Source organism: Wolffia australiana, chromosome 4 (assembly GCF_029677425.1).
Source record: "Wolffia australiana isolate 7733 chromosome 4, ASM2967742v1".
NCBI lineage: Eukaryota > Viridiplantae > Streptophyta > Magnoliopsida > Alismatales > Araceae > Wolffia > Wolffia australiana.
Genome location: NC_135838.1, coordinates 9867990 through 9893940, shown reverse-complemented (window position 1 = coordinate 9893940; position 25951 = coordinate 9867990). Strand labels below are relative to the sequence as shown.

The window sequence follows — 25951 nt, the reverse complement described above, 5'->3', positions numbered from 1 at the left end:
TGAAATTTATAGAGGTCATAATCTTGGAAGTATGATCTTCACTGAAAATAACATCTTATCAAGATTAAATTTACTAAACTCCATTTGAAATATGTTGAACTAAATCCCTGAATCCTGTCTCCATGTGGAAACCTGACTATTCATCATTTACATCTAAATATAGAGGGTTCATTGTAAATATTATTGTAAAATTGTATTACAAACAACAATAGTAGTGAACTTAGTTAATTACAAAAAATCAGCTTACGAGTGATCACCATAGACTGATCTTACCATCTCTCACTTATAATCTTGGACATGTCCTTTGAGTTCATGAGAAGTACTTGATAACCCTCAATTCGGTCTTTATCTCATGCTATTAGCACAATTTTATGCATTTGAAGAGCTTAAAATGGGGTTGTTATCATCTATTTACAGGAAAATACAGTTTTCAAGTGATTTCTGATTTTTCCCTAATTTGCTGTTAATTCTATTAATTTTAAGGGATTTATTTGAGCTTGAAATAATTATTTTTGAATGAAAATGGCATCTTTAATATTTAATTTTGAGATTTATCAATACGGGGATGAATGCATGATTTTTCTAGAATTTTCTAGAATTTAGGATTTTCTAGGATTTTTCTGAGATTTATTTGAAGAAGAAATGCATTTTTTCTAAGAAAAAAAAATATATTTATAAGAGAAAAATGAGTTTACATTATTTTTTATCTTTGAAGGGTTTTCTTAAATTTTAATTACAATGAGGCCATCAAAAACAGCTCTCGGCCGTGGTTGCAGACGTAAAGATGTCATTTAAATTTTTCTAGGGTTTTATTGCAAATGATTGAATATTTGTTTTAATGTTTTAGGGAAAAACCAGAGTAGAGAGAGTGCGCAAAGGGTATATACGCAATTACCTGTGGGCGGCATCATACAGCAATGTCAGTTTTTAGGAGGGACCTTCTTACAAAAACGCAAGGAAGTCTTCGACCGACCGACGTGGCCTCAGCGTGGCGGTCGGATGATAATCTGACGGCGCTTAATGAGGACTAGCAGTGGGAGGTAAAGTCACCGCCCGCACAGCGCGTACAATGCACGTGTATGGGCGGTGACGTGGTGAATCATGAGTGGAGAGAGTGATGAAGAAACGCACATGTACGTGCATATCAAAAAGTATTCAAAACGCGACGTTTGAAATTTCCTTTTGTTCTTATTTTTGCCGGGGGTACGTGGCGCAATGAGGACACGCCTGTCTGGAGAAATTGAAGAGTCGTCGGCCAATCAGTGGAAGACACCTCAGCGCGCAGGTTAAAAAAACAATATTAATAAATGGATTTAAATCCAATGGCTAATATTGGTTTAAATTCATTTATTCATATCTTTTGGTCCAGAAGTCCGATGGAGATGATTTTTATGGATTTGCTCGTATTTATCCCCTCTTTCTATCTGTACAGTTGGATCATTGCGATCAGGCCTACATTGATGGATAAAAATTTATTACTAATTAGAGGTAAAATGGTAATTTTTACCATTTTACCTAGGTATAAAAGCCAAAATTCGAGAGGAGGGGGTGATTCTTGATGGTGCTCTATCACAGCTGCAAGACAGAGAGGAGCTCTAGCTTGGATCAACCTACCTGGTACCTTTTTCTTGTTTGTATTTGAACTTTTAGTGTATTTTGGATGAAGTTTTAGTGAAATTTCTTCTTCATTCTTCTTGAGCTTGGTCTAAAATTTTAAATCGCTAGGCTTCAGCGGAATGTACAAGCCCTTACTAAGATTGAGAGGAAAGAATGAGAGATTTACCTAGCTATTCCAAGGGCACATTAAAAACTATAAAAAAAACTTCAATTTCTAGGAGATTAACTTTCCTTTTTTATTATCTAATTGTGTAGTTATTTCTAAATTATAAGACCTACAAAACCAACCAACTTAAATCAAAATTTCCCTCTCAACCTCTCTAATTGACCCCTTGGACCCTTTTCTTTGGATCAAAGAAGCCAATTTAGAGCTCCCTATTTCTTCTATTCATCCCATCTCTTCTACCTCCCTTTCTAAATTCCTCATCTAATTAGGGTGATTTGATCTTCATTGGAGATCAAACTAACTCTAATTAGGGGTTCAAATTATTCAAGAATAACATCAATTGGATTCCTTACTAGCTTCCCTTGGACGACACTCGTACTTATCACTACACGTCTTAAGTAGAGTTTTTATAAATTTCATTGTATAACCTAAAATTGACAACGACAAGAGTTTAAAATTGCATAAAATTTACCCCTATTTTTGGCTTATCAGTACTATAGGTGCATAATAACGTATTTCATTTGTATGAATGAATTTTGAACAAGACAGAAATTGTGAGACTGGCTGCAAGCTATGTATCCTTTCAATTTTATCCACATATTACATTGTACCATTGTTCATGTTGTTAGTTACTTCCCCTTGAATTTCTTCCACCTTATTATGCATATTGTCATAGTGTGGTGTGATAAGTATCAATATATTATCTGGTTAAAATTTCTGCCTCATAATGTGTACTTTAGACTATTTTGTTATTATGATAGAAAATCTATTTTGCATTGCGTGTTGTTAGTTACTTCTCACTTTTACTCATTATTTCATCATCATTCCTAACAGTGTTGCCGTTGATAATTTAAAAATAATGTTTATCTTTGCAAATATCAAGCATCTTCAATCTAATGTTACATATATTAATTAGAATATATTTCGCTCTGTTATACCTAATATGTACCAAGTATATGTGAATATCTACACCCTCTTTATCATTATAATTCTTTATCTGGTTTAATTTTTCATAAGAACTTCCAACCAAGAGGACACTGCTTTCACTGTCTTTGAGCACATGCATGTTTCAAATGTCTGGGCAGTAGTATTTTTTTTCATTGATATCAACCTTCTAATAAATGAAAATAATAAGCCAAATAATAAGAACATAACCATCCGATATTATTTTAATACTTCAACTGCATAGGGAGAAAAAATTATTGGCCTTTTGAGGTGTTAAATACCCTAGGTGGAGCTAGCTGCATTGGCCTAACAACAATATTATATTCCATGGAAAGTACCTGACTCTTTAACCACATGATTGAACCATTTTAAGTCATATTTAATTTAATATAATGGTAAAAAACATTCATTAAAAATATCAGCCTACAACCAAGAATAAGGAAACCCCCTTGATATCCAAGAAGCTTGTACTCTATTAAAGCCATGTCATTGTTTGGATATGTGTTATTGTAATAAGAGGGACTTAGAATGACAGCCAATAGACAAGACAGAAAGATGACCAGCAAGATGGGATGGAGGACATTGGTGACATGACATAATGACATTTAGGTCAGTAATGCATCAGTAACTCTAGGTTTATCATGGAGCAAGGAAGTGTACTTCATGAGAGACATTTTTGGAGTCATGATCATCATCATCGATTGCCCTGCCGCTTTGTGTCCAACAAGACCGGCATGCCAAGGCAGAGGTGAAGACACCTAGGTTCAAATACCCCTAGTAAAGCATGTCCGCGTGTTTATCTATTTTGTTTTTCGTTGGCACGTGCTTGTTATGTTCGTCATTTTTATCGTGTTCGTGTTCAGGTACCCATTGTGTGTCGTGTTGTCATGTATCGTGACGTCTTGTTTTGCCTTTTTGTATTAGTTTTACGTGTATGTATGTTTTTGTAAGGGATATCGTATCCTTGGTAAGGGCACATCATGCCCCCTATATAAGGGTATGATAGACGCCCTAACTGACAGATTAGTTGATTTCATTTTGTTGAATTGGAAGTCGATTGCTGGCCTCTTGGAGAAGAAGAAAGAAAAGGAGGGAAGGAAGAGGAATGAGAGAAAGGCGCCAATGTTGCACCATCTAGCCGCCTCCGCACGGTCAGCGGTTTGCCGCGCCGAGCTGAGCCACCGTTGCGCCACCGTCGCGCCGCCACATGACGTCGCCTGGTTGCCCATTGACCTACGTTGTGTTGGGTTCTAGAGGCCATGGCATGGATGAATAAACTAAAATATTCTACAGCGGACGACTTGAATGAAATCGAACGACATCATTCAAACCATTAAACTAAGTATCTTTAAACAGATTGTATCCATGATTTCTTCAATCCCGGAGCGAGACAAGTCGAGCTGCTCAAGTGTGCAGCCTTTATACGTACCCCACAAGTCGGGGTCTGCACGTACATTCACCTAGGATCACTACATCACATAGTGTCACAACCGTGGGGAATTTACCCGTTGGACAAACGTCAGCGACGATGTCTGACATCAGTTTATTTCATTTCTGTCCAAGGGACTACTAGATTGCACGACAATGATAAACCTAAAGAAAATCACCGGCAACTGATGACATCACGGAACGTAAAGGTGTAAAAGCTTTGCCTACTTTCCTATTTCGAGATTAAGACAGAACGACATTCCTGTCAGTCATACATTACTTCTTCCAATTTCATTTTTTTCTGTCCAAGGGACTAGACAGAACAGATGACAGAAGACAGTTGTAAACCTAGAGTAATCACCGGCAATTGACGACGGCAGGATAAGGCACAGAGACTTTATCTTGTTTCTCGCTCAGAGGTCAAGAGCTGTCATAGATGACGATAAGGACGGAACGGATGACGGGTAAAATGAAACAAGCAAAAACAACATTACTGAGTTTGTTTAAATTAAATATGAATCAAATTCGGGTTTTTAGTAGGGTTTCGAATCATCTGTTCGTCAACATTCGTAATCATTCGCCAAGGGGAAAGGGGATTGTCTGCGACCAAGTTGGATTTCGAGGGAGATGGGGGCTTCTGATCCTGGCCCTTCCACCCGATGGGAATGGCAGAACGCTTTGGCAGGCGCAGTCGCCGGCTTCACCACCGTCGCCACTCTTCATCCTCTCGATGTTGTTCGTACAAGATTTCAAGGTACAAATCTCATCGTCTCTTGTTCGATGAAGCTACCCATCGTTTTCCTCACTATTTGTTGATCCGGTTGTGAGAATTTTGCTTGCTTTTACGGGTGCAGTTAACGACGGACGGCTCGCCAACGTCCCCTGTTATAAGAACACCGGCCATGCTCTCTACTCCATCGGTCGATCAGAGGTTTCTCCTTTCCGCCGGTCCCTCATCTGTCTTTTTTTTGGGTCGATTTTTATTGCATTTTCAAAAATTGGGAAACCTGAGTTCGCATCCCGGGTCGATGATTTTACTGTTTTGAGAACGTATCAATATTTACTACTATACGCAACTTTCCAGCGGCACGGCACTGGATTACGCTTGTGGCAGATTGGGTTTTTTTCATCCGAATAAGGTTCTTCTCAGTTTCTCGATGACTTTCTTTTCTGTTTTGATCTGTTCATCAGCTACTTTTTGTCCGGATGAATGGATAGGGGGATCGGAAATCCTTTAATATTTCATTTTGATGCGATTATATCCATGCCGTTTCCACTGAGTTCTATTCTCATAAAATAATTTGGCTCTGCTTTGAGGGAAATTTGTTGATCGGACATATATTACAGAGGAATGATTTAGATGTGGAAACTGAAAAACCATTCCTCTTTGCGAGCATGGTATGGTAAAGGAAGCCGTAAGATGAAGTTTAACCGTTCTCGCCTTAATCTCCCCATGATATTTGTTTTGATTACTCGCAGGCTTATTATTGATTTATTCTTCATCTTTATTCTACCATGATCTGCACGTTTACCCATGATCTTTATTCTCAAAGACCCCTAAGTCAGATGTATGGCAGCATATTATTTCAAACAAGTAATTTAATTTTTTTCATTCTCTGTTGCCTTAGTTGTCAAATTCACTAATCATTATCTCATAGGGCCTACGTGGACTTTACTCCGGCTTCTGTCCTGCTGTCATTGGATCAACTGTCTCGTGGGGCTTGTATTTCTTACTGTGAGTGATATGCTCTCACTCTGCTACTTTTTCTGTTCTTTACCTTTGCACAATTTGATGTTTAGATGCTTATTCATGTTGACCGAGAACAAATTTATCATTCTGATATTCACCTTGGAAGACATCTACGCTAGAAATCTTCAAAACCCAGCTGTCTAAGTCATGTCATCTTTCGCTGATCGGTTAGTGAAAGAAAATGATTTTATTGGTGATTACCCAAATAACTTTTTATTTTTTATTGCCATTCCGAGGAAGTATCTTAATTATCCCAATGGTTGATATTTATATTCGAGTAGGGACCAGTACCAAATTTGTCGTCTTGACAAGTTTTCTACTCTTTCTCTTGTAAAATGCTGCCATTGAGTTTTGGTGTGACGGGAAATTTTTTACCTAGGGTTGCTGGAAATGAATACTGGATTGCAGCTTCTCTTAGAAACCAAGCACATTATGTCATGTGTATTTTTATGTTATTTCAACCCTGATGCTTATACTTGCTTGTTTTTGCTGGAAAACGTTCTTGGTTTTCCTTTTTTGCTTGACCTGTAAGAAGTGTAAATAACATATCGTTCTTTTTTGATGATGATTATCAAAGTTTGCATTCAGCTATAACAAAATAAAACAGCGATATTCTAGAGGGAGTGGCAAAGACCTCAACCCTGGGCATCATCTTTTGTCTGCAGCCGAAGCAGGTGCTTGGGTAAGAAAAAATTTAGCCTTATGAGCATGGCTTACCTTCAAGATCTTATGAGTAGTTTCCCTAACAACTGGTCCCTCTATTTGTCACTCTGTTATCTAGCTGATATCCCATATCTCATTGCATATGGAAAGGTCACAGTGTATGCATTTTCTTGATTCTTCTGTTGTCTTGTTTGCTGAAACGCTTCCCAATTATATTGAAGTTACGCAAGATGGGACGTAACTATGTTTCGCCTTATATTCGTGTGAAAATTGACTTCTTCAGGGCGTACGCTAATGGGCATGTTAGACACAGTCAGGTGTGTTCTTCTCAGCATTTCCCCTTAACTTCTAAGGTTTAGGAAGAGAACCTCACAACTGTAGGATCATGATTAAAATAACAGCCACAACATGGTTGATTAGGAGTAACTCATAAGTAGCACCTTATACGAAATAAGCCAGAAACGCATAAAGTTCTGAATTGGCTATTTGTGATGTAACACGGTATACCGGGATCGTCGGTTCGTCTTACGACACAAATGACAGTTTGAAAAGTATTTAAGAATTTTAGTTCAAGTGATTAGTGCACGCAAAAGTAATGAATAATATGCAACAGCGCTGATTAGTCCGATGATCGATTAAAGATGCGGAGTTGACCTGGTCAGTTCAGATCTTCCCAACGTCCCTTCAGACCAATTTCAAACGATAAGGAGTGAGGGGTATATTTAATACCCAAGGGCGTCCTAGTCAAGAAAATCCTACCTCTCGATAATGGTGGATAATCCTCTGTTATTGATTCAATTTGGGCGGCAGAGGAACACAAATCGACAGCACTCTAGATAGTAATTTCGAGTGCGAAATAGGAGTACGGGAAGTGTCGAACACCAATAGAACAGCTATTCCCAGGTCGCTCTGGCTAGAAACCCTAGGGTTAGCAGAATTGAACAACCACACTCATTACATTGACATTCCTGGTTTAAATACCAGGTCATGGGTACACGAATTTGGGCTAACAGCAAGGCCCATTAGTCTGGAAATAGGAAATAATACAAAAAAGGAAATAACAAGAAATAGAAAGAGGTAAAGACAGGCTATCTCGGCTGACACCCCCCCTCAAGCTGGTAGGTAGATATTTTGCATCCCCAGCTTGGAATACAGCCGATGAAATACTCCTCCGGGAACTCCTTTGGTAAGTAGATCAGCCACCTGATGAGCTGACTGAATGTATTTCATTTGGATCACTCTGGCATCGATCTTCTCAAGGATAAAGTGTCTGTCTATCTCGACATGCTTAGTTCTGTCATGCTGAATTGGATTGTGAGCAATATCAATAGCCGATTTACTGTCACAATATAGTACCGTTGAACTATCTTGGGATATTTTGAGATCCTGTAAAATGCCTCTGATCCACAGAATTTCACAAATTCCCTCAGCCACTGCTCTAAATTCCGCTTCAGCACTGGACCGTGATACCACCTCTTGCTTCTTGCTGCGCCAAGTGATTAGGCTCCCTCCCTAAAAGGTACAATATCCGGTCATTGACCGTCGATCCAGGACAGATCCACCATAGTCTGCATCAGTGTATGCCTCCAGTACCAGTGGTGCTCCTCTTTGAAACACTAGACCATGTCCAGCTGTACCCTTCAAATATGCAAGTACCTTAACTGCAGCCTGCATATGAGGTTCTGTGGGATGATGCATAAACTGGCTTAGCAGTCCCACTGTAAGTGCAATATCTGGTCTAGAATGTTGAAGATATATAAGTTTGCCAATCAACCTCTGATACTGACTTCGATCAACTAATGGTGCTTCTTCACAGAGCCCCAATTTCGAATTTGCGCCAATGGGTACTGGTGATGGTTTACAGTTACTCATGCCCATTTCCTTCAAAATATATCAAGTATGTATTTTCTCTGAGAAATGAATATGCCACTTGGGGAATAGGCAACTTCAATTCCCAGAAAATAACGTAGCAGGCCCAGGGATTTTATGTCAAAGATCTGAGAAAGTTTCTGACTTAAAATAAAAATTTCTTCTTCATCGCTGCCAGAAACAACAATGTCGTCCACATATACAAGCAAGACAGCTACCTTTCCATTCATATTTGTTTTTACGAACAAGGTATGATCTCCATTGCTGGGTTGATATCCCATACCTTTCATAGCTTGGGAGAACTTTCCAAACCATGCTCTCGGCGACTGTTTCAAGCCATATAATGCCCTTTTTAGTTTGCATACTTGGCCCTTGCAGTCAGACTGATAATATCCAGGCGGTAGATCCATATAGATCTCCTCATCTAAGTCTCCGTGAAGAAATGCATTCTTAACATCATACTGATACAGTTTCCAATTCAAGTTAGCAGCCACGGCAATCAGAATACGTATTGTGTTCAGCTTTGCGACTGGAGCAAATGTTTCAGTATAGTCAATCCCATATGACTGAGTATACCCCTTTGCAACTAATCGCGCTTTGTATCTTTCCAATGTACCATCAGCTCTGTATTTAATTGTATATACCCATCTGCATCCTACTGCTTTTTTTCCAGGTGCTAAGATAGCAATTTCCCATGTATTATTCTTGATCAGTGCATTCATCTCCATATCCATAGCTTCTTTCCATTGTGGACTCCTCATGGCTTCATTCACTGTCTTAGGTGTAGAGACTTCATCAATTCCAGCAAGAAATGCTTGATATCCGGGAGAGAGATGTGAATATTGAACGAACTGTGACATTGGGTATAGAGGAAACTGAGTACACTTTCTCTTCCCCTTTCTTAAGGCAATTGGCCAACCTTGGTCAATTTCTGGCAGTACTCCATCTGTCAGAATATTTTGTGTTTCTTCAGTCTCAATATGTATTCTCGGAATGCCCCCCATTTCAATGTTATCCTCTGCTCTCTCAGCAGAGTTATCACTCATATTTGGCTGCATGGACACTGGATCTCCAGCTTCTGTCGTCTGCATTTGGCTGTCAGATTGTTCCATATCAACTTCCCCTGTAATTGGGGTTAACTTCATAACTGGTAATTCCATTCTCCCACCGTCTTGAATTCTGGGTTCAGGATGGTTTTCACCAGATGTGTTCCCCGATGCCCCATAATATTTTTCAGATTCATTGAAAGTAACACCTAAGGAAATAAATATTTTCTTGGATGGCGGAGGATAGCACTTATAACCCTTTTGAGTTGGTGTGTATCCAACAAATACACATTTGAGAGCCTTTGGGCTGGGTTTGTCAGTAGGATTACGGATGTGAACGAAGACTGTGCATCCAAAGATGCGTGGCTTCAAGCCTGTTCTCAGTTTTACATGAGGGAAGAAATGATTCATAAGGTCTAATGGACTCTCATAATCCAATACTTTAGATGGCAGCCGATTAATTAAATGTGTAGCAGTCAACAAGGCTTCTCCCCAGAGAAACTTGGGTACTCCCTGATGAAGGAGCAAAGCTCTAGTTGTTTCTACAATATGTCCAATCTTTCTCTCTGCAATACCGTTCTGCTGTGGTGTATTAACACATGACGACTCGTGCATAATACCATTATTCTGAAAATATTCACAGTGTTGTATTGAAGTAATCCCTGGCATCATCTGACCTGAATTTCTTGACTAGTACACCATACTGTGTCTTCACCAGAGCAACAAAACATTTAACTATATCAGCAACCTCAGACTTGTATTTTAGAAGATAAACCCATGTCAGGCGAGTACAGTCATCCACAAATATTAGGAACCATCGAGCTCCATTTAATGATGGTACGACACACGGTCCCCATACATCGCTATGCACAAGATTAAAAGGATTAGTACATCTTTCACTCTTCCCTTTAAAGGATGTTCTTCTATGTTGAGCATACTGACAGGAATCACATATAAGACTGGATAGATCCACAATACGAGCAAACACAGGAAACATTTTTCCCAACAGTTCAAATGACGGATGTCCCAAACGAGAATGAAAGAGTTTGATTTTCTCTACTATTGGAAGACTATCTTCTTCAGGAGTACTTCCTCCCTCCACCATCAGCACCACAGCTGCACCATCGTTCACGTTCAGCAAGCCATTCTTCTCTTCAATTTGTCCAGTTCTTCGGTTCAACTTCTTGTCATATACAAAACAGCCAGAGGAGTCAAGTGTTAGACTGAGTGAAGAATCTTTAACCAACTTTTGAGGAGAAATTAATTGGGCTTTAAGCATAGGAACATGCAAGACATTCTTTAGAAGTCCTAGACCCTTGATCTTAACCGTTCCAATGCCAGTAACTGGGAGTGTTTCTCCTCCTGCTGTCAATACACGACGACATCCGGAACATGTAGAATAATCCACAAATTTTGAGAGGTGTCATATGGTCGGTCGTTCCAGAATCAATTATCCACTCTGTAGATTGATGTGAATTATGGGCAACAAGAAAAGAACACTCACCAGTGCATGTCATTGAAGTACTTGTCGGACAAACCATATTCTTCAACCTTTCCAGCTCCTCCTTGAGTGTGTGGAAGTCATTAAGAGTAATATGAGAGCCATCATCTCCTCTCGCAAGGATGTGCTCTCCGGAAGCTGTCTCGTTGGGTGCAAGAGAATTCTCCTGTGTTTTTGTAACATAAGCTTGGGTTTGTTTGGGTGGTCGACCATGTAGATCCCAACAGCTTTCCTTCTTGTGACCCTTCCTTTTACAGTACGAACATACCCACGGTTCACGGGCTTGCCAAGTGGGTTTTCCTAAATAAGACTTGGAAGTCTGGTCATTTGCTTCACGGGAATAGGACTTGGAAGACTGTTTTTTGGTATTGGCCATAAAGCCAGTGCCAACTTCACCAGTTGAGATATGAGATGGCTTGATACGACATTCTTCTTCAAGCCCAAGTTGTATAGCTTGCTCCAACGTTGGAACTTTCTCTCTGTTGAGACTTTGGCGCCGCCATGATTCATAATCTGAATTCAACCCCATAAGAAACTTATACAGACGGTCTTTCATGGTATAATGCCGACAAGGGCAATCAGTCTCCGCAGTAGGCCTGTAAAGATCCATTTCATCCCATAGTGCTTGAAGCTCACATACATACTCCTGGACAGTTTTATCTCCTTGTTGAAAAAGCACCGCCTTTGTTACTAGTTCATAAATGCGCCAATCATTATTGGTTTGTAGACAGCTTCTGTGGATTTTATCCCAAATTTGTTTTGCAGTGGAAAGTAGAAGATACTTAGGAATGAGATTTCCTTGCATGCTGTTAAGAAGCCATGTTTTGACGATGGCATCTTCTGCTTTCCACGCTGCATAGCAGGGACTGGTTGACGGTAACTCCTCAATCAAATGATGATTCAGTCGTCTTCCTTCAAGCACCATTTCAACGAACTTACTCCAGTGTAGAAGATTTAACCCAGTATATTTCATGGATTCTGGTATCCCATGATTAATGAGAGCACCAGGGTATACACCAGCAGATATCTCATGTCCCTGCTGAGCGGATCGTGTATCATAAGACCCAGACTTCTCCTTTGCCATTCCCTTCAACTTCTTGACGTAATCACTAGTCGACTCCTGGAGAGGCAGCAAGACTAGCGTAGAATATGGTCAGCAACTGTGCTGACGAAAAACACGGACAAGAACGAACACCACGATTCACGCAGTGTGATACAGCTCCTGAGAAACAAACAGCAACACGAGCAAAGTGGAGGAATACGAGTATGACAATCCCGGAGCAGCTTCTGGATGTCGACCTAGGTCGCAGATCAAGAATGCAGCTCTTGAGAAACAAACACCTATACGAGCACAGTGGAAGAATACGAGTATGACAATCCCGGAGCAGCTTCTGGATGTTGACCTAGATCGCAGATCAAGAATGCAGATGCTCCGAATGTTCTTCACTGGAAACCGCTTCTGAGATCAGGAATATCAGCAGAACACGGACGATCAGAACGACCAAGGTCAAGACAGACCGAGGTCAACCGCCAGAACGACCAAGATCTTCACTGAACAAGAAATGAAAGACCAATTCTCTTCAAGCTTTCCGCTCGAAGAACCAGACTGTAGTCTTCTTGAACTCCTTGACCTTACAACAAATGCTCTGATACCATGTTGAACACCAATAGAACAGCTATTCCCAGGTCGCTCTGGCTAGAAACCCTAGGGTTAGCAGAATTGAACAACCACACTCATTACATTGACATTCCTGGTTTAAATACCAGGTCATGGGTACACGAATTTGGGCTAACAGCAAGGCCCATTAGTCTGGAAATAGGAAATAATACAAAAAAGGAAATAACAAGAAATAGAAAGAGGTAAAGACAGGCTATCTCGGCTGACAGGGAGGACAGAACCTGGTCGGGTTAAACCTGTTGTCCGTGACGAGAGAATGACCTCCAGAGATAATGTAGGGGGGAATGCCCAAGTGGGTCGAGTGGTCAAAAAGAAATTGTCTCGGCACAAGACGGTTCTACACATGTACATCTAATGGAAATAACAACGATGATGGACGAGGCCAAAGCATGGTGGCTCATCGAACAGTTCAGAAAAACAACACATATGAAATAAGAAATAAGTGCGCACGACCCGTAGGTAGGCCTGGTACTTGAAATTTTTGTCGTGGTCATCGGCTCAGGCTGCTCGAAGGGGTTGATGACATTGTGTGGCGACTCGCCGGAGAAACTCGACTCCGGCAAGTAATTGCGGACGATGTCATCCAGTGGCTGCACGAGCTCCGTCCGTAGGCGAAGTAGCTCAGCTTTCGATATTAACGCATCTTCGGTTGAAGGTTGACCCTGCCAACGGACTAAAAATTTGCAGTCCAGCCGCTCCCCTGTAGTTTGGATTACCTCCTGCAGTAGTGTCAATGTGTTCGTGCCTGGTAGGGTGTGGAATAGGAGAGGGCGATGAGTGTCTCTCACTTTCAATGTTATTCGGGCTTAAAGGGCTATGAGGTTCATGAATGGATGGCATTGGTTCCCCGCTCAAGAGGGAAAAAGGACTAAATCACTCACGTTAAAGGTAGGACAGATTCCCCACTCAGGAGGAATACTCACAATGTAAGCGTTAACATTGATCACCCGGGCTATTGAGAAAGGCCTGGCGCTATGAGGGTGTAGTTTCGTAGCGTCACTTGGAGAATTCCTCTCAAGCCGTAACCTGACCATGACTAAATCATCCACCGTAAATTTAGCGGACCGTCGTCCTACATCAGCAGCTGCTTTATGTTTTTAATTTTGTGATGCAATGCGTAGATGATGCTATGATGCATGTTTCTAATATGTTCTGCAAATTCTAATCCTTCTTCAGAAAATCTAGTATTCATGTCTAATGGAATGAGATTTAATAGCTTGTGCGGTGGTTGACCGTACATGATGTCAAACGGTGGCTTGCCAGTAGTGCAGGTTACCGATGAGTTGTATGCAAACTCCGCATGAGGTAATTCTGGATCCCATGAACTAATATTTTCTCCGATGATGGATCTCAGTAGGTTGCCAAGGCCCCTGTTGACAACTTCTGTTTGTCCATCTGTTTGTGGATGATAAGCTGTAGAAAGCCTCAATTGAGTCCCACGAGGAATCCAAAGTGTTTTCCAAAAATAGCTTGTAAATCGCACGTCGCGATCTCGAACGATGGTCTTCGGTAGTCCGTGCAATTTAACTGTATTGTCGAAAAATAATCGGGCGACGCGTGATGCGTTGGAGGTTTTAGCACATGGCACAAAATGCGCCATCTTAAAGGATCTGTCAACGACAACCATGACTGAATCGTGTCGGCGTGAGGTCTTGGGGAGACCTAAAACAAAATCTATGCTAACGTCATCCCATGGCCTACTAGGCGCTGGAAGTGGTGTGTACAGTCTACGGAGTTTTGCTTGGTCAGCTTGGCTCGGGAACGTTAAACATTGTGATACAATCTTACCCACGTCTCTTTTGAGCAAAGGCCAATAGAATTGGTTTTCTGCTGCTTGTATAGTTTTGTTGACCCAGAAGTGACTGCCAAGGCCTCCGGCATGTGTTTCAAGTAGTCGCGTAGTGATGTTCAGGGTATGCACAATCTCTTGCCATGGAAGAGATAGCCATCCGCGATGTAATAGTCTCGCACTTCAGAGGTTCTTCGACTTTGTAGTGCTTGGATTATTTTTCCAAAGTCTGGGCATGCTGCACAATCGTCTTTTAGTTTGTCAAAACAGAGGACTTGAGAGTGCATGATGTTTATAATCAGGGGCCGTCAACTAAATGCGTCGGCCCGAGCATTATCCTTTCTTTTTTTGTGTCGAATGTTGAAGCTATAATCCTGCATATAAGTGATCAACCTAGCGTGTCTACAGCTGACTCTGTATTGATGGTGCAGATGCCTTAGGGCGCTATGATCCAAATAGAGTATGAATTCCTTTGGCAGCAAGTAGTTTATAACGTTTAGTCATAGTCATCATAACGTTTCAGAGTGTCATTTAGCTTTTCGCTAAAATATTCTAGAGGATGTCCTTCTTGAGTAAGGACTCCTCCAATGCCGATGCTTGAGGCATCACAAGCTACTTCGAAAATCTGGAAAAATCTGGTAATTTGAGTACCGGGGCTTCGGTCATGAGTTTCTTAACAAGTTCAAAAGCCTTGGCAGCTGCCGGTACCCATTCAAACTTAACCTTCCCGATAAGGTCAGTGATGGGTGCTGTGACACCACTAAACCTGGGTACAAACCTTTGATAGAGGGTTGCTAATCCCATGAAGCTCCGGATGTCATGGATGTCCTTGGGCTTTGACCATGAAGTAATGGCTTCAATTTAGCCGGGTCAGCTGCTATTCCTTGGGCAGAAAGAATGAATCCCAAGAAAGAAACCGCAGTTGTAAAGAAGCTACATTTTTTGGGTGGGCATAGAGCTTCTCCCGTCGTAAGGCGAAACATACATGTCGTAAGTGTTTGAGATATTCATTTCGGGTATGACTGTATATTAGAATGTTGTCCAAATACACGACGATAAACTTCCTGATAAAGGAGCAGAGCACTTCTTTCATCAGTCGTTAAGAAGTGCTAGGAGCATTAGATAGCCCAAATGGCATGACATTCCTTTCGAATAGACCATCTTTGATCTTCAATGCTGTTTTCCATTTGTCCCCGAGTCGAATTCGAACCTGATGGTAGCCGGTTCGCAAGTCTATCTTCGAGAAGATAGTGTCTCCAGCTACCTCGTCGAATAAGTCCTGTACATGCAGAATCGGAAAACGGTATTTTACTGTAATTTTATTGATCGCCCGTGAATCTCAGAGCATGCGCCAAGTTCCATCTTTCTTGGGCGCGAGTAGGGCGGGCACTGCACATGGGCTGAGGCTTTCTCGAATCAATCCCTTGGACTAGAGTTCTTTCACTTGTCGATATAATTCTTCGTACTTAGTGGGATCCATCCGATAGTGTGGGAGATTTGGGAGTGATGCTCCCAGAACTAAATCAATGGCGTGTTGGATATCACGCATTGGTGGGAGTTCGTCGAGTAGTTCGGCGGGAAAAACTTCAACAAACTTGTTCATAAGTTGGGCCACTTCGGGTGCCTCCTCATTTGGTTCTAGCTCTTCCGTAGGGACGACCAAGGTGAGTGCAAAGCAAACAGATGTGGCGCCCTGAATCTCATCCAAGTCCCTCTTAAAAATGCAAATGTTGGAGATGAGAGGGTTTCATGGCGGTCTTGGTCGTGCTGGTGCGGGTAATGACGATGGAACTGGTTGCCTAGTCGCCATATACCAGATTAAGCATCAACCACTGTAGATCAACGCGCAAGTATTCGCTCGTCCTGCTATTTGGACGTCATGGTTGAATAGCCATGGTCGCCCTAAAATAATACTAGCAATTTTCATTGGTACTACATCACATAGCACATTTTCATTGTATGTGCTCATCTTGGGAGGTACATGGCATTGGGATTTCACTGGTAAGGTCGAAGCGTCAATCCATGATATGTTATACGGGGTAGGATGCGGTGTCAAGGTGAGGCCAAATCTAGCCGCCGTATCCTCGGAGATTGCTTTGATGCAACTTCTGCTATCGACTATCAGCTTTTATATACGTCCTTCAATTTTGACCTATAAGTAGAAAATAGAGGTATGCTGAGTTTGATCAGTGGTCAAGGGTATCGTAGCAGTGGTTGGTGGTGGTAAAATGACCGCCGGTGTAGGGATTGAAGACTCCGAACTGGGTCTGGGCGCTGTCCCTTGGCGTCCTACGGTAGTCGTGCCGACTCCCAAAGCCGTGATTGCTACTGTAGTTGGCGTGGTGGAAATGGGCCGCATCATACGTGAGCTCCCAATTTCATTGGTATTTTGCTGAATTCGGAGATTCATCACCGGTCGTGCCAGAGTTGGGCAGACCAGAGTGATCTGGATATAACCTTGTGGCTCTGCGTACTCAGCCTTGGGGCTTTCCCCTGGGTACTCGTCAACCTCTAGGTCATCTTTGGGTTGTATCTCTATTGGGACCCCCATCTATAGTGAGGGACATTTGGTACGACGATATCCAAATCCTTTACATTTCAAACATTGCATCGGTTCACGAGTGGTAAGCAGTGTTCGTGCACTAGACACGACTGATGATGCAGGTTGAGTTGGGGTCACAGTGGGGATTGGGACAGATGTTGTCCGCGGCGTCAGGTTAGCTCCTTTCGTCCACCCCGAAGTGGTGTTGGCTCTAGTGACTGTCGTGGTTGCAGATGTTGTGGCCGCAGCTCTAGGGGCAACCGTAGTTAGTGGAGCTACATCTTCCACTGTATATTCATTGCCCTCCACGAGGCTGTAAGCCTGATCCACTGTGGAAGGATTTTGTTCTGTGACTCGGACTCCTAGGTCCGTTCGTAGTCTGTGGATAAAAAATGCGATTTGGACTTGTGGACTATCCACAAACCTGCATGGCATCTGAATATAGTCACTAACTCGATATAGTCACTAACTCGACGCTTTCCTTGCTTAAGATTCATCCAATTAAGCAAAAGTCGGGTCATGTATAGCTTAGGAATGTATTTTTCCTCAAGCTTCCTAGACATGTCGTCCCAAGTCGGGGTAGGTTCTCGATGGCGGCGGGCTGCTTCCTTTTCATTTTTCCAAAAGATTTTGGCTTGCCCTCCCAGCTGTGCCTCAGCGTATGACACACATAAATCATCGTCCATGTCATAACACTAGAAATAACTTTCCAAGTCGTATTCCCAGTCTGAATAATCTTTGGGGTTCCGTGATCCTTCATAGATAGGAACCTCTATGCGAACACTTTTCTGTATTATAGCATGATGTGCTTCTCTTCGGCGTTCTCTCTCGTCATCCAGTAAGTGACAACGGGCAGGCGGTTGTCGTCTGACATCTTGCGTCCCGTAATACTCCATGTGTTCGGCAGTAATTGGTTGAACTGGTTGCTGAGCGTAAAACCCGTGCCCGTGAGGTGTGGGATGCACATATGGTGGTGGGTTTAGATGTGGCGCCAGGGGAACAGTTTGTCCGTAGTTTGGAGGCAGAACATAGGTAGGTTGTTGAGCTGGCCTGGATGGTGGTTCAACTCGGTATTCCGGTGGTGGTACCGGGAGGTATTCTGTTGAATATGATGGTGGCATCATAGGCGAGATGGATGGTGCTCCGCAAGGAGCAGATAACAGACCGTGTGGTTGTCCATAATTCATTGCTTGCCCATGAGGTGGACCGTATGGAACCGGTGGAGGTGTGTTAAAATGGCATGGAGATGGTTGGATGAGAGGAGGGAAGGAGTTCCTGCCAGGAGCGGCCCAGATCTGGAATAACCACTTCAAGAAAAAAAAGCCAAAAAGAATATGGCTTCAGGCGGTTAGGGCTGGGCCCCTTTTAAAGGCGATACAGCTGTCTCCCACGTGGGAGTTACTTAAAGAACCTCCCACGTGGGAGGTTTAGTAAGTGGATCCTCCCACGTGTGATCACTTATTACCAAATCACACGTGGGAAGTGTCTGATAGTCTCCCCCGAGAAAAGAAAGGGAGAGAGAGGGCAGAGAGAAATAGAGAGGCTCCTTGGTGGGCCACTTATAACCCGTGGCCCACCTACAGTGGAGAGAGATTTCGGTTCCAGTTCAACAAGGTGGGACCCACGTATATGATGGTCCGCCTAATCCCATAAGATAAGATTGCGCATTTGGTGCGGTGGGTGGAGCGGGAACCGCGTAAGGAGTAGGAAACACCCCAACTGGATATCCTTGCAAGTCATAACGGGGTTCCGTCACATGATGCCCGTAGCGAACGGATCCATCCATTCGATGAGCTTGTCTACCTTCCTTTTGACGGAAATTCCTCTCCGGCTGATAAGCACGTTCTTCTTGGTATCGCTGATGGTGATACCGTTCAGGTGGTGGTGACCTAAGTCGGTGATTCTCCCAGTGTGGTTGGCATTGACTTCGCTGCTGACGTGCTGGAGGTCCGCCTTGACGCGGTCAGGTTGACGGATGTTCTTCAAATGGTAGAGGTGGCATTGAGGTGTTCCTCATCGGAGCCTTGCCCGGTCGACGGGGAACTTCGTCCGCTAAACTTGTGGCAGGTTGTCTTTACGGCAATGGCCTGGACGCTGGCGCCAATACAGTTGAATGCTGGTCTTCGGACCAGGCCGGTGGGGTGGGTGTGGGGACACCCCTAGCGGAAATTGGGATCTGTGGAGCGGTATCCCTAGTAGATGGCAGTGGCAATTCAGCCGCTGCCTCGTCCAGTTCATTATACTGTTCTGTTGGGGCCTCCTCGGGTGGAGGATCCGCTATGTCGGTATCAAATATTGGATCCTCTTCTATGTATACACCTTCTACGGTGGACCGTACTTGAGCATGTGTTTGCACCATGTTGATCAACTACCACGTCTAGGAAAACTACGGGTTCTATATGCAGTGTTATGACGTGAAGTAATGGAGAAATGAATTTCGAAAATATGTCATGTAATCACGTAAGCAAATCGGATGAAAAAATTGTGATATGCTACCGACCTTGTTAAAATTAACACGACCGGCTCTTATACCAATATGATGTAACATGGTATACCGAGATCGTCGTTTCGTCTTACAACACAAATGACATTTTGAAAAGTATTTAAGAATTTTTGTTCAAGTGATTAATGCACGCAAAAGTAATGAATAATATGCAACAGGCACTGATTAGTCTGATGATCGATTAAAGACACGGAGTTGACCTGGTCAGTTCAAATTTTCCCAACGTCCCTTCGAACCAATTTCAAACGATAAGGAGTAAGGGGTATATTTAATACCAAGGGCGTCCTAGTCCTCTACCGGAGGATCTAATCGTTCTCCGTCAAGAAAATCCTATCTCTCGATAATGGTGGATAATCCTCTGTTATCGATTCCATTTGGGTGGCAGAGGAACACAAATCGACAGCACTCTAGAAAGTAATTTCGAGTGCAAAATAGGAGTAAGGGGATGACAGAACCTGGTTGGGTTAAACCCGTTGTCCGTGACGAGAGAATGACCTCCAGAGATAATGTAGGGGGGAATGCCCAAGTGGGTCGAGTGGTCAAAAAGAAACCGGCTCGGCACAAGACGGTTCTACACATGTACATTTAATGGAAATAACAACGACGATGGACGAGGCCAAAGCATGGTGGCCCATCGAACAGTTCAGAAAAACAACACATATGAAATAAGAAATAAGTGCGCGCGACCCGTAGTTAGGCCTGGTACTTGAAATTTTTGTCGTGGTCATCGGCTCGGGCGGTTCGAAGGGGTTGATGACATTTTGTCGCATCGTTGACGAGATGGTCCCCCATCAATTTGTGTTTACCCATTACTGGTTACATAAGAAAAGATAGAAACATAATACAGGTGCAAAAGCTGCAGAGGGTGGACTCCTGTGTTCAACAGATTTAAACTGAGTATTTCTTAGAAAAGACTGCTCAACGGTAGAATTGTCTTACGCTATAAGAGCTAACCAGAAAATGCAGAGAACTGAACCCTTCAGCCCCGACTCCTCCTCAAAAAACTTCTTCCCTTTTCTGGGTTGCTTTTATAAGCATTTGGCATGAAATTTATTCAATACAGGTATTGAGTTTACTGCAAAGCATCGTCTCAACTTTTTCAGCACGACTAATTAAGTTCCTTTGGAAATCCCGACTCTGGAAATCGTTTAGCAGAAGGATAATGCAAATGCCGCTGTCAGCAGGGATACAAACTTTTTATGTTACTGCTATATTTGGACTTGCCTATTTTGTTCCTTTATTTCTGTGTATGGACTGATGGGCCTAACATTAGTCCAATAAGGTATACCTTGACCTGGTATTTAAACCAGGGTTAATTACTGAATAGATGGCTCTGCTTTTGGTTCCTTGGTATTGAGTTGTAACTTAGGGCTTCCCAGAGGAGAAGAAGTCTACTCTGGGGATCCAATGTCTACCCTCCAGGTTGACAGCCTCTCCTATTTACGCTTACGGAAGCCATTCTTAGGATATTTGAAACTTCTATGAACACTATGCAATCTTCTTCCACGTAAATTTATGATGATTTTGTAGAATAATAATTCCATAACTTACAAATTATTCAACTAACATACCAAATCTGATAGAGTTCCATTATCCCTATCTTGGATGAATTAAGGTATAAATACCCCTTACCGTGCAAATAAATTCTGCGAACATTTTTTTTACCGGCTGAGAGCTGGATTTGTGTGCTTAGTCTTGGGATAACTGGAACAATTCTCTATCTTACTACCTTCTACTCTTGGTCTTCACCTATACTCTGCAATTTTGATAAATCTCTTCTAATGATCGTATCAATAATATCAGAAAATTAAGAATGTGGCTATCTATGCTGCTTTTTCCAACTTGAGGGATGAATCAGAAAGTATTTGGGAGGAATTGAGATGTCAAGGAATAAACAGGAGTAGCTGTTGGTACTGTTAATGCAGAAATTCACCAGGCAATTGGCAGCGATATCTGAACGCAGCTGCCGCCACCTCTGCGCAGCACGGTCTGGTGTTGTGGCCACTACAACACTGCTTTTTTGTGTTAGGACGCCCAAACCTACCAGAGGGAAGGCGAGCTCAGGCGGCTGCTGACTGGGCCTGACACTGCTAAGCGTGCCCAGTTAGACCAGTCTGCTTGGTTGGCAAATGAGGAGCATGACAGCAAGTTTGTAGACATGTCAACTGCTTACATTTTCCTTGAGCTTACCCTTGGTTCAAATCCTCACCATGAAGGCATCTCAGCGTCCAGTATGTACAAGGGAGGTGAACTTACTCCTAACAGCCCTCCTTTCTTTCGGTAATACTCTCGACCTTCCCCCTTGTTGATAGGGTAGTAATTACAGGGTGATATTCTGGTTTTTTGGATAAGGTTAAAATACCCCTGAACGTAATGTAGACTCATCTTGGCACACAGAATTGAAGGATTTCCTCTGGCCGAGAGCTGCATTCTCCTGCAGAGAGTTTCCAATGACTGGAGCTGGTGATTCTTAATTAGTTCTCCTATTTGCTTCCACTCCCGTTTTGCCTGAATCCTCTGAGACTTGATAATTTCCCTTCAGTGATGGTATAGAATGCAGATATATAATTAGATATATATTTTTTTTGAAATTTTGATCTGTGATCACATGCCCATGCTGTGGTCACCAACGAGGACTTCCCAGGCGGTCACCCATCCTGGTACTGCTCTCGCCCAAGCACGCTTAACTTCGGAGTTCCAATGGGATCCAGTACACTAGTGTGCTGGTACTAGTGCATAATTACTAATATATGTACAGAAATATAATTTTGATGAGTCTCGAGACTTTGCCGGAGTCAGAACAATCGGACGAGGGGCCGACGACCAGCTGGCCTGCGTGTTGACTACGGAGGGAGGGAAGCCTCTATGAATGAATGGAAGAATCATCGGAGGCACCCTCTTTTCTTTCAAAAAACAAAAAATAACAATTGAAGAAGGCAACCGTTTTCAGAAGATCCAAGAAACGACTGTTACAACGCTGCAAGGATCTAGGGGAGCAGGATGAGCTTGATCAAGACTCACCTATCGAGTCTTCCTCTTGTCCATCTTTCTTCCTATCTCGTGGTGAATGTGTCAAACTATTCAGAGATCAACTCTGTTTCACGTTTGCATTTTCAATTTTATTCTTCCTTGTACTGCAAGCCCACACTGATACACTCATCAGTGTTAGCTCTCAGTTGAGAAATATGCAGAAGTGTAATTTAGAAATATATGAACAGAAATATATTTGAGAAATACACAGAATACATTGTCCTTTGATTCAACCTGTTATTAGTTCTTAATGCGTTATATTGATCGAAGTCTATGCCAGGTATGCCTTTTTACGAATCCCATCTGGCTGGTGAAAACAAGACTACAAATCCAGACACCCCTGCTTCAAACCCGGCCTTATACTGGATTCTATGGTTTGTTGCCTTCACCTTTATATTAAAAAATGGAATAACCTGCAATATCCTTTGATACAGAGCAAAGGTTGATACCACTTGCTCAGCGTGGTGGCAACTTTTGCTCTATAATCTTTCTGATGCAACAGCAAAAACTGTTTTTGCTATTCTCTTGTTAAATATTTGTGAAAGATCTGTCGGTTTTCCATAGAAATAGTTTCTATTGTACTCTTTTTCCTCCCACAAATATTTTATCTTGGCGTCTTCTTTAATTCGTAGTGCAATTAATTATATTTCAGATGCGTTGAGAACCATTCTAAAAGATGAAGGATTCAGGGCTTTTTACAAGGGACTTGGTCCCAGCCTAATGCTGGTAAGGACTGCCTGTAATGTGTCACCGTTAGATGCCCATTTTAACTTCCAGGTTTTCTTTCTGCATTGTTTCCGTGGGATCGAGAAAATATTTAATTTTCGTAGATGAAGGATATAAATATTTAGAATGATGGCGGTGTGCCAACCTAGACAATCAGTTAGTTGAAGAAAAATCAGAGCTGCCAACAACATCCTGCTGAAATTGCAAGCATGCTTTAAAATCTTAAGTTATTCATGTAGTATATGATCCTAACCTCTGCTTGGTTTTATCAGGTTTCTCACGGTGCCATTCAGTTTACTGTGTATGAAGAGCTTCGCAAGCTATCTATTCATATTAAGAGTCATCGAGGCATCACGAGTCAATGTGGAGACAAGGGGCTGGTATCTGCTCCTTTGAAACTGTTTCTCTTGGCTCTTTTGAAGCGTACATTGCACGCGTGATACTTCTGGTTTCATTTTATTCTATAATGCTAGCAACATGTACTGAAGAAATTGAGGGCTAACCATCTCTATATTTGCTAAAATGAGGAAGAAAAGCTAACTAGTCTGACGTTAGGTCTCCCTTTAATTAATGGTGGGCAGTAGAGACCCCTTCCCTTTACCCGATCCGAAAAATGACTGAGTGATTTTTGTAGACCTAGAGCTTATTGTTGTAGTTACACCATATTCAGTGTCATTTGGTATTATTTGTATGATTTATCCTTTTTTTATTGTGAGATCAGGCATGCTTGTCTCCATGGCTACTGATTTGTTGTGTTCCTTCTACTACTCAGAACACTTTCGATCATGCTGTTCTTGGAGCCTCGTCAAAAATGTTCGCCATCATGTTCTCCTACCCATATCAGGTACCTTGAAGCGACAATCCGAATCCTTTCCCTCTGGTTCATCTGACCTCGAACGGTTTGGTATTTCAGGTCATTCGTTCACGCTTGCAGGTGCCTTGATAGAATCGTCACATTCTTCTTGCTTGATTCTATTTTTTATCGGAAAATGATAGTTATTTCCTCAAAAACCTGCAGCAAAGACCCAGAATCGATGGCTCAGCTACGTATTCGGGTAGCTGGCATGTGGTGAAGGAAACATACAGGTGTGATTGTTTTTTTTGGTTAACTATTAAACCAACTGTTTTTATTGAAGTCATGACATGGTACACTGTGTAGATACATCTTTAACTTATATGAATGACCCAGATTTGAGGGGCTTCGGGGATTCTACAAAGGTATCACATCAAGTCTACTGAAAAATGCACCCGCCGCTTCTATTACGTTTGTTGTTTATGAAAATACCAGAAAACTCATTGGACTGCCCTCAAGTGAACGATGAACAACTGGTTTTGCCCATTATCAACTGCGAGTGCTCTTCCATTTTTTTTATCAAATCAATAGATCCTTACAGCAAGTCTATCACAAGGTCATGTTATAAAGTTGAACAAATATTTTGAATTTGAACCATGTATCCGGAATGATGCGTTTTTTTATCGCAAGAGAGATACGAATAGATCTTTAGAGCGAATGTCACAAGATCATGGTATAAAATTAAAGGAAAAGATTACTCATGTTTTACCAGACATCCTGAATGAAAAGTTATTGTACCACTAGATAGATATATAGGTCGATGGGTGTATTTATTTGAGAGAGACATCTATATGTAGAACAGATTAATAGGTAGAGGTAAAGGTCTATTTACTGTCAAGTACATAGGTTTTAGTATATAAATGTCCACACCTTCGCACAACCTTTTTAGATTTGTTGTTCACGTCAAGTTGGAGCTCCGAATAAATCAATCAATAATCTATTTTGTAATTAAATGCCGCTCTATCATAAACGTCATAAAAAACATTGGAGATATTTTCTCCAATGGTATGAGTTAAAATACCTTCTTTCAGGATCTTGATCTCACATTTTGCACATAGCTTTCATCCGTGAAATAGATTTTTTAAAAAGATCTTAAAAAAAACACCCACCAACCATAAGTTGAACAATATTCGATGGTTCAATATGAGGTCACCAATTTAGTATGACGCAAAGTGACAGTAAAACAAGGGAGTTAAGCTTAAACTATGAGAACATGTTAGAAAATTATAAGATTCTTACATTTTACCATTTCTCTGTGGCCAAAGGATGCAATACAAATATATATATTTAAAAAATGCATTGAAATTATTGTAGGCTCATGTATTCATATTTGAGAGGTTTTTGGCAACAAAAGACATCAGTGTATATTGTAGAATCTGTAAAGAGTTTAATATGACGGGCCAATATGACATTTCTTAGATGCCATTAGGTAACTCACAAAGAAGTGGTTGGCAAGGTGCTGTTAGGGCACTGATCAGGTGTGGTACCCGACATGAGATTTGTAAGAAAGAGAGGTAGGAATCAACCAGTTGCTTTCAAGAGGAATTCATATATACACATGAGTCAAAAGAATGGGTAACTGTTGATATTTTTAGTAAAAGGTTATAGAATGTGATTTCCTCGTGCTATGCCTTAAGCTGGAGATGTAACTATCCATGATGTGCTTTGACACAAGACAGTCACAGCCCTTCATGAGAAAATTGACATGTTGGTGCTTGGGAGGCACATATCTTGCTGAAAGGATCTGCTGCTCCAATTTTTCTTGTTGATGAAGTTGTGGTGGAGGCCCATATTTTTGGTCTGTTCACATTGAACCAGATTGTAGGCTAGACTGATGGTAGACTT

General features: G+C 41.8%; 1 protein-coding gene and 1 pseudogene across 2 annotated transcripts; one reads left to right on the top strand and one right to left on the bottom strand.

The window, feature by feature from the left end:
• Positions 1-4708: 4708 nt before the first annotated feature.
• Positions 4709-24694, top strand: FOLT1 (folate transporter 1). Of its 2 annotated transcripts, XM_078573676.1 has the most exons (11): positions 4709-4910; positions 5011-5087; positions 5815-5891; positions 6495-6588; positions 22808-22901; positions 23180-23253; positions 23526-23633; positions 24026-24097; positions 24167-24187; positions 24272-24339; positions 24443-24694. In XM_078573676.1, the coding sequence occupies exons 1-11, from the start codon at positions 4784-4786 to the stop codon at positions 24573-24575; spliced, it is 945 nt and encodes a 314-aa protein (XP_078429802.1). In that variant the 5' UTR covers positions 4709-4783; the 3' UTR covers positions 24576-24694. The 2 variants fall into 2 exon arrangements, with proteins under 2 accessions (XP_078429802.1, XP_078429803.1); XM_078573677.1 differs by lacking the exon at positions 24167-24187.
• On the bottom strand, positions 22114-22237 carry LOC144702792 (5S ribosomal RNA; annotated as a pseudogene).
• Positions 24695-25951: the final 1257 nt, after the last annotated feature.

What these genes read in the sequence shown, in the direction of transcription:
- FOLT1 (XM_078573676.1), top strand. Translation starts at nt 4,784, where the DNA reads ATGGGGGCTTCTGATCCTGGCCCTTCCACCCGATGGGAATGGCAGAAC. An exon ending in TGGGGCTTGTATTTCTTACT is followed by an intron (nt 5,892 to 6,494) that starts GTGAGTGATATG and finishes GTTTGCATTCAG; the next exon opens with CTATAACAAAATAAAACAGC. An exon ending in AATGTGGAGACAAGGGGCTG is followed by an intron (nt 23,634 to 24,025) that starts GTATCTGCTCCT and finishes TCTACTACTCAG; the next exon opens with AACACTTTCGATCATGCTGT.